At 34.1% G+C, this 19,413-nt stretch overlaps 1 protein-coding gene across 2 annotated transcripts in view; it reads right to left on the bottom strand.

Annotated features, from left to right (window-relative positions):
- Window positions 1-8,384: 8,384 nt before the first annotated feature.
- The window catches only part of SPOCK1 (SPARC (osteonectin), cwcv and kazal like domains proteoglycan 1), a 349,554-nt gene continuing 338,525 nt past the window's right edge, over window positions 8,385-19,413 (bottom strand). For both annotated transcript variants that reach the window (XM_051978132.1, XM_051978133.1), the window contains 2 exons: window positions 12,288-12,425; window positions 8,385-11,387 (listed from right to left, as the gene is read on the bottom strand). In XM_051978132.1, coding sequence (XP_051834092.1) covers window positions 11,197-11,387; window positions 12,288-12,425 — 329 coding nt within the window. In that variant the 3' untranslated portion in view covers window positions 8,385-11,196. The remainder of the gene's footprint in view (window positions 11,388-12,287; window positions 12,426-19,413) is intronic.

Below are 19,413 nucleotides of genomic sequence, written 5' to 3'. Positions count from 1 at the left end.
GCAACATTTATCATTATCTTTTCCAGTCATCTTAGCTAATCAGAGAGGTATGTACTGATATCTCAGAGTTGTCTTAATTTGCATTTCTCTGATCAATAGTGATTTGGAGCACCTTTTCATATAACTAAAAATAGTTTCAATTTTTTCATCTGAAAATTGTCTCTTCATATCCATTGGCCATTTATTAATTGGAGAATGGCTTGATTTCTTATAAATTTGAGTTAATTCTATCTCTCTATTTTTTTTTTCTTTTTTTCTTTTGAAAAAAATTTCTTTACATTATCCCTTGCACTCACTTCTGTTCCAACTTTTCTCCTCCCTCCCTCCAACCCCTCCCCCAGATGACAAGCAGTCCTATACATGTTAAATATGTCACAGTATATCCTAGATACCATATATGTGTGCAGAACTAGTTCTCTTGTTGCACAGGAAGAATTGGATTCAGAAGATAAAAATAACCCGGGATGAAAAACAAAAATGCAAACAGTTTATATTCATTTCTCAGTGTTCTTTCTTTGGGTGTAGCAGTTTCTGCCCATCATTGATCAATTGAAACTGAGTTAGATCTTCTCTTTGTCGAAGAAATCCAATTCTGTCAGAATACATCCTCATACAGTATCGTTGTTGAAATATATGATGCTCTCCTGGTTCTGCTCATTTACTTGGCATCAATTCATGTAAGTCTCTACAAGGCTCTCTGTATTCATCCTGCTCATCATTTCTTACAGAACAATAATATTCCATAACATTCATATGCCACAATTTACCCAACCATTCTCCAATTGATGGGCATCCATTCATTTTCCAGTTTCTAGCCATTACAAACAGGGCTGCCACAAACATTTTGGCACATACAGGTCCCTTTCCCTTCTTTAGTATGTCTTTGGGGTATAAGCCCAGTAGTAGCATTGCTGGATCAAAGGGTATGTGTTGGAATCTTTACAAACTGTTGTCTATCAAGACAATAATTATCTAATTTAGCATGGATCAGTATCATTGATCTGATCTTACAAGGAGATGTTTTGGGCCAGAACCTGAAACAAGGTATTAAGTAGAACTAATTGATACAATGCTTGTGTTTACACCTTTAGAAAGCTCATATAAGCAAGAAGTATTTAAGTACTCATTGGAGTTCACAAGTATGGGAGATTCACAAAGTTTGTAACTTTGTGAATTCACACCTCCCTTAGGTGTGCCTCCAGAAGGAGGAGTCAACCTTTGGGAGATTATATATAAAGAGGCTCTTAGCTTCGGGTTAGTTAATTAGTTCGGGTTAGAGAGAGATACTTCGGGACATTGACTAGGGTCGGAGAGGAGCACTCTGGGAGGAAGCCCACAAGTTGGCTGGAGGCTGAAGAAAGCAGAGGCAAAGGACAAGCTGCAAGAGCATTTAGAACCAAGGAGAGAGAGAGGCCTCTAAGGAAAACTAACCAGGCTATTTTGGAAAGAGAAAATAAATGTTTGAACTTTTATCACCTGGCTGCAATTTTTGTGATTATTATTTTCAACTGAAACTAAGGCTGCCTCCAGAAAACCTCCCCAAGAAACCTGCTTTCACCCAGAGAGAACTATTATTTTAAAGAAGAGCACCATAGATATGCACAGTTTGATAACTTTTGGGGCATAATTCCAGATTGCTCTAAAGAATGGTTGGATTTGTTCACAACTCTATCAATAATGCATCAGTGTCCCAGTTTTCCCTCATCCTCTCCAACATTTATCATCTTTTTGTGTCATCTTAGCTAATCAGAGCAGTGTGTACTGGTATCTCAGAGTTGTCTTAATTTGCATTTCTCTGATCAATAGTGATTTGGAGCACCTTTTCATGTGACTAAAAATAGTTTCAATTTTTTCATCTGAAAATTGTCTCTTCATATCTTTTGACCATTTGTTAATTGGAGAATGGCTTGATTTCTTATACATTTGAGTTAATTCTCTATATATTTTGGAAATGAGGCCTTTATCAGAACCTTTGAATGTAAAAATGCATTCCCATTTTATTGATTTCCTTCTTACCTTGTCTGCATTAGTTTCATTTGTACAAAAACTTTTTAACTTACTGTAATTGAAATTTTCTATTTTGTGATCAATAATGATCTCTAGTTCATTGGTCACAAATTCTTTCCTCCTCCACAGTTCTGAGAGATAAACTATCCTATATTCTTCTAATTTATTTATAATGTCATTCTTTATGCCTATATCATGAACCCATTTTGATCTTATCTTGCTATACTGTGTTAGGCATGGGTCAATGCCTAGCTTCTGCCATATGAGTTACTAGGAAAACATTTTTACATCCAAAGGATCAGATAAATATATAGAGAACTGACGTAAATTTATAATAGTTCAAACCATTCTCCAATTATTAAATGGTCAATGGGGAAAATTTGGAACAAAAGGTTATGCTAGGGTTAATTTTGGAAAAATTACCCCATCCTCCAATTTATGACCAAATAATAACTAGAGATCATTATTGATCACAAAATAGAAAATTTTGATATCAAATTGAAAAGTTTTTGTACAAATGAAACTAAAGCAAACAAGATTAGAAGGGATGCAATAAACTGGGAAAACATTTTCACAGTCAAAAGTTCTGATAAAGGCCTCATTTCCAAAATATATAGAGAATTGACTCTAATTTATAAGAAACTAAGCCATTCTCCAATTGATAAATGATCAAAGGATATGAACAATCTCAGATGAAACTATTTCTAGCCATATGAAAAGATGCTCCAAGTCATTATTAATCAAAGAAATGCAAATTAAGACAACTCTGAGATACCACTACACACCTGTCAGACTGGGTAGAATGACAGGGAAAGATAATGTGGAATGTCGGAGGGGATGTGGGAAAGCAGGAACACTAATACATTGTTGGTGGAATTGTGAATACATCCAACCATTCTGGAGAGCAATTTGGAACTATGCTCAAAAAGTTATCAAACCTTGCATACCCTTTGATCCAGCAGTGTTACTTATATCCCAAATATATCATAAAGAAGGGAAAGGGATCTGTATGTGCACGAATGTTTGTGGGAGCCCTCTTTGTAGTGGCAAGAAACTGGAAACTGAGTAGATAACCATCAATTGGAAAATGGCTGAATAAATTGTGGCATATGAATATTATAGAATATTATTGTTCGGTAAGAAATGATGACAACAGGATGATTTCAGAAAGGCCTGGAGAGACTTACCATGAACTGATGTTGAGTGAAACGAGCAGGGCCAGGAGATCATTTTATACTTCAATAACAATCCTATATGATGATCAATTCTGATGGACCTGGCCATCTTCAGCAATGAGATGAACCAAATCAGTTCCAATGGAGTAGTAATGAACTGAACCAGCAACACCCAGTGAAAGAACTCTGGGAGATGACTAACAACCATTACATTGAATTCCCAATACCTATATTTTTGCCTGCCTGCATTTTGGATTTTCTTCAGAGGCTAATTGTACAAGATTTCAGAGTCCGATTCTTTTTGTACAGCAAAATAACAGTTTGGTCATATATACTTATTGTGTATCTAATTTATACTTTAATATATTTAACATCTACTGGCCATCCTGCCATCTAGGGGAGGAGGCGGGGGAAAGGAGGGGAAAAATTGGAACAAAAGGTTTGACAATTGTCAATGCTGTAAAATTACCAATACATATAACTTGTAAATAAAAAGCTATTAAATTTTTTTAATTACCCAGGCATATGCTTTATAAATAAAAAGCTTTAATAAAAAAAATCAGAGCTATGCAATAATAGGATCTGTTATGAAGTATTAAGAATTCAGCCATTGAAACAGTTCAAGCAGGAGTTGGACTGCTGCTCTCTAGAGTGAGGTCACGTAATATAATAAATAATAACAGTGCATGAACACTAATTTTTCATTGAAGCCCTGTTTAGCTACATATTACTTAAGTTTTCCTGGGCAAGATACTTAACCAATGAGTCTTCAGATATATGGTATCTAGGATATACTGTGACATATTTAACATGTATAGAACTGCTTGCCATCTTAGGGAGAAGGAGAGAGGAGAAAAGTCAAAACAGAAGTGAGTACAAGGGATAATGCTGTAAAAAATTACCTATGCATGGGCTCTGTCAATAAAAAGTTATAATTATTAAAATAAATAAATATGCAGGAGAAATTCTACAGTTACTACAAACTGTCCAGGAGAAACAATACTATACAATGATCAAGTCTGATGGACGTGACTCTCTTCAATAATGAAATGATTCAAATTAGTTCCACTTCTTCAGTGATGAACAGATCTACAACCAGAGAGAAGACTGGGAACTGAGTGTGGACCAAAACATAGCATTTTCACTCTTTCTTTTGTTTGCTTCCATTTTTTCATCAGTTTTTTTCTCCTTCTTGATCTGATTTTTCTTGTGCAGCAAGATAACTGTACCAATATTTATACATATATTGAATTTAACACATACTGTAATATATTTAATATGTATTGGACTACCTGCCATCTAAGAAAGGGGTAGGGGAAAAGGAGAAAATTTGCAACAGAAGGTTTTGCAAGGGAGGTCAGTGTTGAAAAATTACTCATGCATATGTTTTGCAAATAAAAAGCTATAATAAAAACATAGTTATAGGCCTTCTCTATTGTCTCTTTTCAACTTTTCTACTACAATATAGTAATTAGAGTTTACAGAGTGTTGGGAGACATGGCTTTATAGAGTTAACTGGGTTTGTATAATTTAACTAGCTCACTTTCCATCTTAAATTTAACTTTTTAATTCACAAGAGAAGCTGTGGGATTTTTTTTTTTTTTTTTGCTGAGACAATTGGGGTTAAGTGACTTGCCCAGGGTCACATAGCTAGGAAGCGTATGAGACCAGATTTGAACTCAGGTTCTCCTGCCTTTGGGGCTGATGCTCTATCCACTGCACCACCTTTCTGCCCCAAGTGAGATAATTTTTAAGGTTTCTTGCAGCTCCAAATTTCGATTCATAATTGTGCAAAGAAATATGCATTCAAAAATCAAGTATATGCTAAAGAAATATATTCATATATCTTGGTGATCATAAAATGAAGTTTGTTTTGAAACAGATTTTGTTATTATTGGGCATGAATTGTAAAATAGTAAGATAGAGGAAAAACAAAGAGAGAAATCTTTGAATTAACAATTGCTAATTATTGGGATAAAAATTTGGGATGGTTTCCACAAGGAACATTTCTCTAATAGGGAGTGTGAGCAGAAGTCTTATAATAATCCACAGTCACTTTTGTTTGCCTAGTAGTTAGAAAAGTAATTTTTAGAAAACTAGTAATTAAAAAATTAATTTTTTGAGCATCTGCAAAAACTCTAAATGCTAACTTTTCATAAAAGCATAATTTCTGTTTAAAGCCTAATCCAATGTATTGAAGATCCAGGAAAACTGGAGGGAGGGAAAGAGAAAAGGTCTAATTCTTATTATTTCCCTAATGATCACAAGCACATTTGAATTTTTATTAAGCATCTTTATTTTTTTAAGACCCTATGTATCTAGGGTCTTAAAAAACCTAGAACGTTAATGTTTTAAATTTTAGTGAATGAAATAAATGAGTATTTCTCAAAAAGACTATGAGATGGAGAGTATGAGACCCTATGTCTTAGTCATAGGGCAGAAAGGTAGAACCCTACTGCTGAGCCTCAGGGAGTCACAGGAAGCAGACAGCTTTGCTTACCATTGGTCAATAGCTTCTTCCTTCCCAGTTCATTCAATGAATTTAAAAACCAACAGGAAGGGAGAAGTCTCCTTCTATCTTGATGCTACATAGGTAGCACTTCTACCCTCAACAAATAGCCATTTTATTTTTTAAATTTTTATTTTTATTTTTATAACTATTGACAAAGTTATCCCTTGTACTCACTTCTGTTCCAACTTTTCCCCTCTCTCCCTCCACCCCTTCCCCCAGAGGGCAAGTAGTCCTCGTGTGTATAGACACGTTAAATATGTCATAGCATATCCTAGATACAATATATGTGTGCAGAACTGAACAGTTCTCTTGTTGCACAGAAAGAGTTGGATTCAGAAGGTAAATATAACCTGGGAAGAAAGAAAAATGCAAGTAGTTTACATTCATTTCCCAGTGTTCTTTCTTTGAGTGTAGCTGCTTCTGTACATCCTTGATCAATTGAAACTGAGTTAGATCTTCTCTTTATCAAAGAAATCCACTTCCATCAGAATACATCCTCATACAGTATTATTGTTGAGGTATATAATGATCTCCTGGTTCTGCTCATTTCACTTAGCATCAGTTCATGTAAGTCTCGCCAGTGCTCTCTGTATTCAGCTTGCTGGTCATTTCTTACAGAACAATAATATTCCATAACATTCATATACCACAATTTACTCAACCATTCTCCAATTGATGGGCATCCATTTATTTTCCAAATTCTAGCTACTACAAACAGGGCTGCCACAAACATTTTGGCACATACAGGATGCTTTCCTTTCTTTTTTACCTTTTTTTTTTTTAATTTAATAATAACTTTGTATTGACAGAATCCATGCGAGGATAATGCTTTCCTTTCTTTAAAATCTCTTTGGGATATAAGCCCAGTAGTAACACTGCTGGATCAAAGGGTATGCACAGTTTGATAACTTTTTGAGCCTAGTTCCAAATTGCTCTCCAGAATGGCTGGATATTCACAATTCCACCAACAATGTATCAGTGTCCCTGTTTTCCCACATCCCCTCCAACATTCCGCATTGTCTTTCCCTGTCATTCTAGCCAATCTGACAGGTGTGTAGTGGTATCTCAGAGTTGACTTAATTTGCATTTTTCTGATTAATAATGACTTGGAGCATATTTTCATATGGCTAGAAATAGTTTCAATTTCTTCATCTGAGAATTGTCTGTTCATATCTTTTGACCATTTATCAATTGGAGAATTATCCACTTTATTTTGAACTGCTCAGATAATATATTGACACTTCTTGCAAGAAGAGACTTAAAACTTTCTGTTGTTCCTAGAGACACTTTGGAATAATCAAATTGGGTAAGAGGGGTTTAATACAACTCCATCCCACACATTAGGGTGATCCCTAATGTATTCCAACATCATTATTTTATAAGAGGAGAAAACAGGCTTCAAAAAAGAATTTGCCCAGTGTTACCCTGCTGGTTAATAACAGATCAAGAGCTAGAATCCAGTTATCTAGATCTTTAGTTCCGTACTCTTACAATTATATTATCATACCATTCTATCATAATATCCTTATCTATTTAGGATAATATTGGGTATTGTAGAAAAGAAAAGAAATATATTTGACTAGATATTTTCCTTAAAGAGTTTAGTTTTGTTGAAAAGATGACTAAAAGTTATCAAATATCAATATGTCACTTTAAAATCTACCTTGACTATTTTAAAGTTCTATTGTATCTTTTTATATGCCTTATTTTCCTTTCCAAACTGCAACCTTCCTTAAAGCTGGGATCTTGTCTTGTGCTTCATTATATTTTCTTCATTCTCTCCAGCCTTCAACAAAGTGAGGTCTTAATAAAATGGAATTGGATTTCTCTTATCTCTTCTTAGCTATTGATGTCTTTCTCCCCCATGATCTGACACTAGCAGAGAAAGCAGACCTCAAAGAAAAAACTTTTTGAGTAAGAAAAAACATTTTCACACTACTGACCTTCAAGACTAGGGACTATAGTTCTCATTTTACCTTAGTTTTACAATTTGTTGCTGTTTTACTCCACAGTACTCTTTCTCTCCCTCTCTTTCTTTCTTCTTTTCCCCTCTCATTCTCTCTCCTTCCTCTCTCCCCAACCTCTCTCTCTCTTCAACTTTCTCTGACTCTCTATATGTGTCTCTATCTCTCTCTGACCCCCCCATGTGTATAAAGTAATAATGTAGTATATATGTGTTTAATTTATGTAATGTATAATACATATATTTGACAAATATATATATTATATATAAACAGATACACAATATACACATGTATATGTTTATACATTCTCATTCTCCCTTGAATCAAACCACAGAAGCAAATCTTAAAGTACAAAAGCTTTCTTTAGCTTATCACATCACCTCAATACCCACATGAACTGAAGGAGGTAAGCTTTCTGGAAAACTATCACTGGCATGCTTGAATTGAGCTAAAGGTTCAAGTTGAAAGAGACAGGATCCCTCCTGTATTTTTAGAACATAAATCATGTGATGAAGAGTAATAAGTTCAAACTGTGAAATGCTTTAATTTAGGCCATAAGTCAAAATTCTAGCAAAGAGGCATATGAAAAAAAATTTCTTATCTGAATTACAGAAGCCAACTGTCTTCCTTTTCCTTATTAGTGCGTGCCCTCTTTTTATACTCACTCTTTGACTTTCTAGAATTAAGTTAATTTATTTCTAATTAAACAAAAGACACACAGTGAGATGTGTCAGAGAAATTCAAATTTATTGAGATAGACAGAAATGCAACTATTCAGGATCACAATTAAGCATTTACAATTAACCAAGGAGGTCAGCCAAGTGTTCACATTCCAGGTAAATCTGTATGGAAAAGCATTCAGAATTCACTATGCTAATCTACTTTACTATGGTCATCTATAGTGCATCTACAGTAGGAACAGCCAACTGACACACTCAGTATTTGGGTGAGATTCTTCTTTTAACACTACACATTTAACAGGAACAAATGTAAACAGCATTGAAAAAAAAGTATAAAAAGATCAAAACTACCCACTATAGAAAGAAAGGTCTTTTAGATGTTATTGTACAGTGCAGTTGATGCATTAAATAAACATGGATTATATATGGGAAAGACTTAAGGGTAATGGACAAATTTGTTGAACTGTGGTGAGAGATGGCTGTCAATTTCATATTGTCACAGAGAGGAGGAATGGGGAGACAAAGTATGTTAGGAGTAGAAAAGAGGAATTGCTATAAAACTCCAAAAACAATATTAAAACATTTCCAAGTCAGAAATTTTGAAATTGAAGCCAGTTTTAGAGAGACAAGAGACATATCTACTATTTTCCCCAAATGGAAAGTTAGATTTGAGTTATAAGTGAAAAAAGAATTAAATATTTAAAACCTCCTCACAGCTCACAAGGATTTTCTAAATAGCCACATTTAGAATGCAACTTAGACATTGGTTCTAGTAGAAAAATGGAGATATGGATCATAAATACAATCACTGGATAACTGGAATTTTTCAAATGAACCTAATCATGGTGGTATAACTCTAAAAGTCTTGATAAGAGAAAATGATAGACACTTATTCTTCAAATCTCAGAATGAGGCTTATAAAAAAATTACAATTTTCAAGGAAAGTGATTAATTTTTTTTTCAGAAACCTGACATTGCCCTGGAAAAGTTGAAGAAGAGAATAATGTAACTGAGCTTTCAATCTAATCACAGGAATAGTTTTGTATTTTAGATTCTAATGAGTCAAAATATCTTCCTAGAACAACTCTAAAAACTGAGCATCATTACCTTGCTACAAATTTTCCACAGTGCTCTTTTATCCATCATTAACTGAATAGTAAGGAGTTCTGAGTGTCATCTTAATTTGATACTTGTCATAAGATAATTAGGTAAATTAAAATCAGTAGTTCACTACACTCCTAAAAGTTTCTCTAAGCAAAAATCAATGTGCCAATGCTAATGCGTTCTCTGGTGCATTTTCAGAGATAGTTGGGGTTATTAACAATAATTTTCTCTTACAGCCTCATTGGAAGTTTTTTCATGCATTTTTAATTTTTAAGAGATATATTTTTATTAAATGAACAATTTCAGTAAATTAATTGCAATTATGCAGTTGTTTCCAAACTCTGAGTTCAAAGACCTGGTCAAATAAAATCCACTTGAAACAGAAATAATGCATGTTAGAAGACTGCTTGGTTGTGACTTCCTAACAGAAATTTCTTGTTCTTACAATTTGTGACACAATAACATTTATTCTATCCAGAAGAGCAGATGTATGTCATCTTTATTCTTGGTTTTCACATGATTAGTATAGCAGAATCAATTATGTTAACAATCAATAAGAAATAATGTTTGATGTTATGTGTCAGTCCAGCCAGTAAGCATGGGCAAAGGAAACAACCAGTTTTAGGTTGTATTTGTGTGAAGCCAAAATGGTCTTTTTAACTAAAAAAAAAATCATTCCAGTCAATGGAAAAAAGAGGTAGCCAACTGTATCATAGTGACAAGGAAACTTGATTGAATTTTTGACCAAGCTGATTGAATGCAATAGTGTAGTTTAAGCCATAAATGAAGAGGCAGACAAACCACCAAAAAGAGTATACTGATTTCATTTGCCAATTAGTTTTCCCATAAAGAAAGGTGTTGAATTGATGAAAATATAGTAAGCACTTTCAGTTGAAGAAGAGGATGGCCATGAAATTAGCTAAGGTTGTATTGAAAGAAAGTCTTCAGTAGGGGAAAGAAGACCTTACTTAAAAGGTTTTCAAATCCCTTTGACCAAACCTCTTGCAAGAGACAGGGAGAGAGCAATTCTAAGGACTGAGTGAAATGAGGATATGCAGGTTTTGCAATAAGCATGTGATACTTCTATCCACTTGTGGAGGTTTAAAAATGTCATTAAAATTCTTGGGATGGAAAAAGTAATGTAGTACAGACTTCTAGTTATTTGTCTCTAAGAAAGAAAAGTAAAGGATTAAAATTCAATTCTTCAAATCAATCTTTCTACTCTTTAATTAAAATCCCAGTTTTTTTTTTTAAGACGTCATGAAGATTTTCTTTTGATTCATTATTTGCGGTTTTTTTTGATAAAACATGAAAATTATCAGTCCTATGGATAGATAGTGCTATAATTAATTACTAGTGCAGACAAGCAAAACAGGGTTCATTCTTCTACCCAGCAGCAGACCTGGCTTCTTTCCCAGTCAGAATTTCATGTAATTGTTATTTCATATAATTTTCTCAACATAATTGTTGAGAGAAGTCCTCCTGAAGGGGAGAAAGAAAGCCAGGAGTATGAAACTTTAAGAAAAGCCAGTTGGACCCTCGTCTAAAAAAGAAAATCCACATCCCCAGAATAGCCATTCTCAAAATTGGAGCACTTAGGAAAGAAGAGAAGCCGTCTTCCAAATTATACACAAAATAGAGGACAGAACAGTGGCGAGGAGATATTTTTTGCCTAATGGTTTTAGACATACAATTGTTGAGATGTGATGGACTTGTGATATTGTGCAAAACACAAGTCCTTTGCCCTGAGGGGACTACCATATATAGCCAACCTCATCCTCCTTGTCATCATCTTCATCTTCATTATCTTCATTCGTTGCCCTTACATGAATTTTCAGTTTCCCATCTTTGTCCTTTCGTGTCTCTCCATGTTCTTCTTCCAGATCATCCAACAGGACCACAGCATCCCCACTGCCAAAATCTCCTGAATTTTCTTGCTCTTCTTCTGCAATGTTTTTTTTTAAAGTGAAGTAAACAGAAACAAAAAGATTAGAGGTGCCTCTCCTCTCATACCCTGTGCCGCTGGTGAGCACTGCCTTAATCCTGCTTCCCTCTTGTCTGATGGCTCAATATGTGTCTCAAGATAGTAAATAATAGAAAAATACTAGCATCACCTTTCCTCCTTGAATGATCAGCCTGAGGAATCATAGGAGCAAATATCAAAGAAGCAAAGATCTAGAAGAGACCTTACATCATCTCTAAGCTTCAGCTTAGGGACAAACTCCCTCCTTTCAAAGATGAGAAAACTGAAGCCAGAAAGTTAAGTGGCTTGTCCAAGGTTACCCAGTTAAATGGCACAGCTAGATTTTGAACCTATGTCTCCTGACTCCAGATTCAGCATGCTTTCCATTAGACCATTCTACAAATTCTAAAGAAATTATGTAGTTGTTTCTCCCTATCCATAGCATCTTAGGGTTATGAAACAAAATAATTAGATGCTTGATCTTTTAAGAATCAGCAGTATAAAAACTCACTTACACTGTTACATTTCCCCATCTGCATGGTAATATAGCATACATAGCATCCACTATCATTAATTAACCATTGCCAGTTATTCTCTATTATGCCATTTATAATGCATGCTCCTTGAGAGTAGGCACTTACTAAAAGTGTGCTGATTTTTACTCCTTTGCTAACTTCAACAAAAACATATCTTTTCTCCATTTGGACATTATCTATTTTCTAAATCCTCTAAATCTTCCCAAATATCTTTCTCTAAAATGTACAATGTAGTACTCTATAGCTATTAACTATTGACTGACTGTAAGTAGTAGTATGTCTGAATTATCCTCAAATTATATTAATGTACAGGGAGTGGAGTGTGGAGTTTAATTCCTTTACTTACCACAATTCACTGCTCCTTGCTTCCTAGAGCCAGCCAGCTCATTCCCATATTTATCCACACACCAACATTGTCCAGTGCTCTCATGACACTGGGTAGCTTTATAGTATCCTTCATCATTACAGTGGGGAATGAATGTCCCTAAAGGAAACAAAATTCCAGTTTTATCAAAGAATTTTCAATCCCACACTGGAAACAAACCAAAAGAAACTATGCAATGATCCTCCAGGATTAAAAAAATGGGATGCTTTTTGAGTCCAAGTCATTATTTATAGATATGGAGGAAAATCATAGAATTTTTGACTTCATAAGACTTCATAAGAAGTGGAATTTGGTATCTACAAACTTAAGCTCAGGTGGCTATATAACTATATAGTCAGATGTCATCTATGTTCATGTATATACACATATATGCATATTGCATAGTCAATTAGTCAATCTGAGAATTATTGGATTCCTGAAAAATATGATGAAAAAAAGAGCCTGGACACTATTTTCCAGAAAATTATCAAAGAAAACTGCCCAGATGTTACAGAAATATAAAATAGACATTGAAAGAATTCATTAATCATCTATGGAAAGAGACACTAAAATCAAAACTCCAAGAAATATTGTGGCTAAATTCCAGAACTATCATACCAAGGGTAAACTACTACAAGCTGATAGAAAAAAAAAAAAAACAATTCAAATATAAAGGAGCTACAGTAAGGATTACTCAGGATGTAGCAGCATACAGATTAAAAGATCAAAGTGCTTGGAATCTGATATTTGAAATGCTAAGAAATTTGGTATACAGCCAAGAAAAATTTAACCAACGAAAATGAGCATTTTTTTTCGAGGGAAGAGAATGGACATTCAATGAAATACTTGAATTTCATCTATTTCTAATGAAAAAAAAACTGGAACTAAACAAAAAGTTTGATCTCCAAATATAGAAATTAAAAAAAGATAAAAAGAAATCTTGGGAACTATATTTCTGCTAGAAAGATGTATAAGGAATACATGTATATCTTGTTCTAAAAACTAGAGGTGGAAAGGACATTGTACCAGAAAAAGGGTAAAGTGGGGGTACTACATCTCATGAAGAGGCAAAGGAAACCTATTATATCTGAGAGAAAGAATGGAGGGGGATGAATATAGTGGGTATCTTACTGCCATCAAAATTGGCTTTAAGAGAAAATTTTTAGACATATCCAATTTATGATGAAACTTCTCCCACCTCATTGAAAAGTGAGAAGGGAAAAGTGAAGAGGGAAGCAATAAGCAAAGTGGAAGGGAATACAGAAACTGTGAGGGAAAGGGGTAAGATAGGGGGAGGAACTCTAAGGCGGGGGGAGGGATACTAAAAAGGGAGGGCTGTGAGAAGCAAGTAGTGCTCACAAGCTTAATACTGGGAAGGAGGGTAAGGAGGAAAGAAGGGAGAAAAGCATAAACAAGGGTTAACAAGATGACAAGTAATACAGAATTGGTAATTTTAACCATAAATGTGAATTGGGTAAACTCTCCCATAAAGAGAAAGCAGTTAGCAGAATGGATTAAAAGTCAGAATCCTACAATACGTTGTTTACAGGAAACACACCTGAAGCTGGGCAATAAAATAAAAGTAAAAGGCTGGAGCAGAATGTATTATGCTTCAGCTGAAATTTAAAAAAAAAACAAACAAACAAACAAAAAAAAAAAAACCAGGAGTAGCCATCCTGATCTCAGATCAAGTAAAAGCAAAAATTGATCTAATTAAGAGATATAAGGAAGGGCACTATATCGCACTAAAAGGTAACATAGATAAGGAAGCAATATCAATATTAAGCATATATGCAACAAGTGGTGCAGTATCTAAATTCATGAAAGAGAAATTAAGAGAACTGCAAAAAGAAATAGACAGTAATAATATAATAGTGGGAGATCTCAATCTTGCACTCTCAGAATTAGATAAATCAAACCACAAAATAAATAAGAAAAAGTCAAAGAGGTAAATAGAATACTAGAAAAATTAGATATGATAGATCTTTGGAGAAAACTAAATGGAGACAGAAAGGAGAACATTTTCTTCTCAGGAGTTCATGAAACATATACAAACATTGACAATATATTGGGACATAAAAACCTCAAGTTCAATGCAGAAAGGCAGAAATAGTAAATGCATCCTTTTCAGACCACGGTGCAATGAAAAATACATTCAGTAAAAATCCAGGGGAAAAGAGAACAAAAAATAATTGGAAACTAAATAATCTCATACTAAAGAATGATTGGGTGAAACAGCAAATCATAGAAATAATAACTTCACCCAAGAAAATGACAATAATGAGACCTCATACGAAAATGTGTGAGATGCAGCCAAAATGATAATAAGGAGAAATTTTATATTTCTAGAAGCCTACTTGCATAAAAGACAAAGAATGTCAAAGAATTAGGCTTGCAACTAAAAATGCTAGAAAAGAAACAAATTAACCACCCCCCCAGTCAAACATTAAGCTTGAAATTCTAAAAATAAAAGGAGAGATTAATAAAATTGAAAGTAAACAATATGAATTAATTAATAAAACTAAGAGTTGGTTCTATGAAAACCCAACAAAATAGATAAACCCTTAGTAAATCTGATTATAAAAAAGGAAAGAGGAAAATCAAATTGTTAGTCATTTTTAAATGAAATGAGAGAACTCGCCACTAATGAAGAGGGAATTAGAGCCATAATTAGGAGTTACTTTGCCCAACTTTATGAGAATAAATTTGATAACTTAAATGAAATGGAAGAATTCCTTCAAAAATAGAACTTGCCCAGATTAACAGAGGAAGAAGTAAATTGGTTAAACTGTGCTATCTTAGAAAAAGAAATAGAATAAGCTATTTATCAACTCCCTAAGAAAAAATTCCCAGGACCAGATGGATTTACATATGAATTCTACCAAACATTTAAAGAACAATTTACTCCAATGCTATGTAAACTATGTGAAATAATAGGGACTGAAGGAGTCCTACCAAATTCCTTTTATGACTCAGATATGGTACTGATACCAAAACCAGGTAGGTTGAAAACAGAGAAAGAAAATTATAGACCAGTCTCCCTAATGAATATTGATGCTAAAATCTTAAATAAAATATTACCAAAAAGATTACAGAAAAATCATCCCCAGCATAATATACTATGACCAAGTAGGATTTATACCAGGAATGCAGGGCTGGTACACTATTAGGAAAACTATTAGCATAATTGACTATATCAAAACCAAATGAACAAAAGCTATATGATCATCTCCATAAATGCAGAAAAAGCATTTGATAAAATCCAACATCCATTCTTAATAAAAACACTGGAGAGTATAAATGGACTTTTCTTTAAAATAATCAATAGCATCTATTTAAAACCATCAGTAAGCATCATATGTAATGGGGATTAACTGGAACCATTCCCAATAAGATCAGGAGTGAAACAAGGTTGCCTACTATCACCATTATTATTCAACATTGGGGTTAGAAATGCTAGCTTCGGCAATGAGTTGAGAAAGAGATTAAAGGCATTACAGTAGGTAATGAGTAAACCAAATTATCAGTTTTTGCAGATGATATGATAGTGTATTTAGAGAACTACAGATATTCTACTGAAGATCTACTAGAAAGATTTCACAACTTTAGCAAAGTTGCAGGGTACAAAATAAATCCACATAAATCCTCAGTATACATCACCGACAAAATCCAATAGCAAGAGATACAAAGAGAAATTACATTCAAAATAACCATCCATAGCATAAAACATTTGGGTATCTATCTACCAAAGGAAAGTCAGGAATTATATGAGCAAAATTACAAAATACTTTCCACACAAATAAAGTCAGATCTAACCAATTAGAAAAATATTAAGTGTTCTTGGATAGGCTGAGGGAATATAATAAAGCTGACAATATTACCTAGACTAATCTATTTATTTAATGCTATACCAATCAGACTCCAAAGAAACTATTTTAATGACCTAGAAAAATAACAACAAAATTCATATGGAAGAACAAAAGGTCAAGAATTTCAAGGGAACTAATGAAAAAAATCAAATGAAGGTGGCTTAATTGTACCTGATCTAACACTGTATTATAAAGCAGCAATGACCAAAATTATTTAGTATTGGCTAAGAAATAGACTAGTTGATCAATGGAATAGGTTATGTTCACAGGACAAAATAGTCAATAATTATAGCAATCTAATGTTTGAGAAATCCAAAGAATCCAACTTTGGGTATAAGAATTCGCTATTTTACAAAAACTTCTGGGAAAACTGGAAATTAGTGTGGCAGAAACCATGCACTGAAGCAAACAACACCATACACCAAGATAAGATCATAATGGGTCCATGATTTAGGCATAAAGAATGAGATTATAAATAAATTAGAGGAACATAGGATAGTTTACTTCTCAGACTTGTGGAGGAGGAAGAAATTTGTGACCAAAGAAGAATTAGAAATCATTATTGATCACAAAATAGAAAGTTTTTATTATATCAAATTAAAAATCCTTTGTAAAAACAAAACTAATGCAAACAAGATTAGAAGGGAAGCAATGAACTGGGAAAACATTTTTACAATTAAAGGTTCTGATAAAGGCCTCATTTCCAAAATATATAGTGAAACGACTCTATAAGAAATCAAGCCATTCTCCAATTGATAAATGGTCAAAGGATATGAACAGGCAATTTTCAGATGATAAAAATGAAACCATTTCTACTCATATGAAAGGGTATTCCAAACCACTATTGAACAGAGAAATGCAAATTAAGACAACTCTGAGATACCACTACACACCTGTCATATTGGCTAAGATGACAGGAAAAGATAATGATGAATGTTGGAGGGGATGTGGGAAAACTGGGGCACTGATACATTGTTGGTGGAATTGTGAATGGATACAAACATTCTGAAGAGCAATTTGAAACTATGCTCAAAAAGTTATCAAACTGGGCATATCCTTTGATCCAGCAGTGTTACTATTGTGCTTATATCCTAAAGAGATACTAAAGAAGGGAAAGGGACCTATATGTGCCAAAATGTTTGTGGCATCCTTGTTTGTAGTGACTAGAAACTGGAAAATGAATGGATGTCCATCAGTTGGAGAATGGTGTGGCATATGAATGCTATGGAATATTGTTCTGTTAAGAAATGATGAGCAGGATGAATACAGAGAGAATTGGAGAGACTTACATGAACTGATGCTAAGTGAAATGAGCAGAACCAGATCATTATACACTTCAACAACAATACTATATAAGGATGTATTCTGATGGAAGTGAATATCTTCGACAAAGAGCTCTAATTCAGTTCCAATTGATCAGTGATGGACAGAATCATTTAAACCCAGAGAAGGAACACTGGGAAATGATTGTGAACTACTTGCATTTTTGTTTTTCTTCCCAAGTTCTTTTTACCTTCTGTATCCAATTCTTCTTGTGCAAGAAGAGAACTGTATGGTTCTGCACAAATATATTGTATCTAGGATATATTATAACATATTTGACATGTATAAGACTGTCCATCATCTAGGGGAGGAGGTGGATGGAGAGAAGGTAAAAGTCAAAATAGAAGTGAGTGCAACAAATAATGTAAAAAATTACCCATGCATATGTTCTCTCAATAAAAAGTTATAATAAAAATAATCAAAACCCTTGGGAATTAAATAATTTGGCTATGCCATACCAGTGAATGGCAAAGTCATCCTGAAAAATAAATGGTTCCGACTTATGGACAAAATGAAAATATTTTCAAGATGTTTTGACCTCAAAATGTTTGAATAAGGATTTGCTTTGGTTTTATGCTTGATAATATAATTCATATAGTACTTTAAGTTTTGAAAGAACACTTTACATATGTAATCTAAACTGATTCTAGCAAGGCTGTGAGACTAATCTTATCTCAATTGGTTTGCCAATGCTATAGGGTAATCCTTATTCTCATACTTATATGTTTGTGAACTAAAAGGAACAATGGAGTTCATCTAGCTCAACTCCCTCATTATATATATTTGGAGAGGAGGGCTATTGAAAAGACGCCAGTAATTCCTATGTGCCCATAGAATGAAAGGTATAAATTTCTCTTCTTGGCATTTTAGCACCTTTCAACTCATCTGATCTATTTTTCCATACTTACTAATATTATTCTACTTTACATAATCCATGATCTGATCAAACTGATGTAGTCATCTTCCATTACCATGCCTTAATAGAGGCCTTTTCCTATGACAAAACTTTACTGCCATTTCACATAGTGAATTAGAATCAGAGCCAAGAATGATTTTTCTTGTATTTCATTCCCAAATTATCACATTTCATATGTCCTTTTTATTTGTGTGGCTATGCCCACACTTTTACAATACTGCTGGCAATGAGAGACCTGTTGCTATGTTTATTTTTATTTCAATGCAAAGTTTAGAAATGACAGACTGTGGCCAGCTTCAATATATTGAACTAGAACACATTTAAATGATTTCTTTTTAGTCTTCAGCTCTCTAAAAACATGAGGTCCATGGTACTGATTTCTGGCTTCCATTCTCAAAGAAAGTGTAGAGAACTGAAACTCTGGAATTGATGCACTGAGGTGAGGACAGCTGAGCATTTGAGGCTAACTACTGATTGGACAATACTCTATGGGCATATGCTTGGAAAATGTCCCTTCTCACTATCCTGTTCTGGCTTGATGATTGGTGTATATAGACTATTGTAGGAGGAACTAGGGGATGGAGTAAGACTAGCCAGGGTCACTTTGGTGGTAGACTAGGAAGAAGGAGGTTGCAGAGATCCTGCTTCCCTCCCCATCATTTCTACCCCTAAAGACCATGAATAAAGACAAAGGACTTTTGCTTATCCTGACTCTGGCTGACTCTAAGGTATCCTGGGTGCTAATGCTGTCATCTTAAGAAAGTTTACCAGATTTTGCTGTTTCTTTACTTCCAAGCTGACCATTTAATCTGTCTGCTGGAGAAACTAGGACTCCAGGAAATTTAATGGAAAGGTGTTGACAGAGTTCAGCATTTGTTATCTTTACTGCAGCTACAAAACAGCACATTTGTCAGAAGCAAGCTTGAGCTTCATTGGTTTTGGTTTTTCTCCTGCCCTGACATTCAGAGGGAGGCAAGAGAAGTGCATCATGTCTAAATGG

Source organism: Antechinus flavipes, chromosome 2 (genome assembly GCF_016432865.1).
Source record: "Antechinus flavipes isolate AdamAnt ecotype Samford, QLD, Australia chromosome 2, AdamAnt_v2, whole genome shotgun sequence".
NCBI lineage: Eukaryota > Metazoa > Chordata > Mammalia > Dasyuromorphia > Dasyuridae > Antechinus > Antechinus flavipes.
This window is presented reverse-complemented; position numbering and strand designations above follow the sequence as displayed.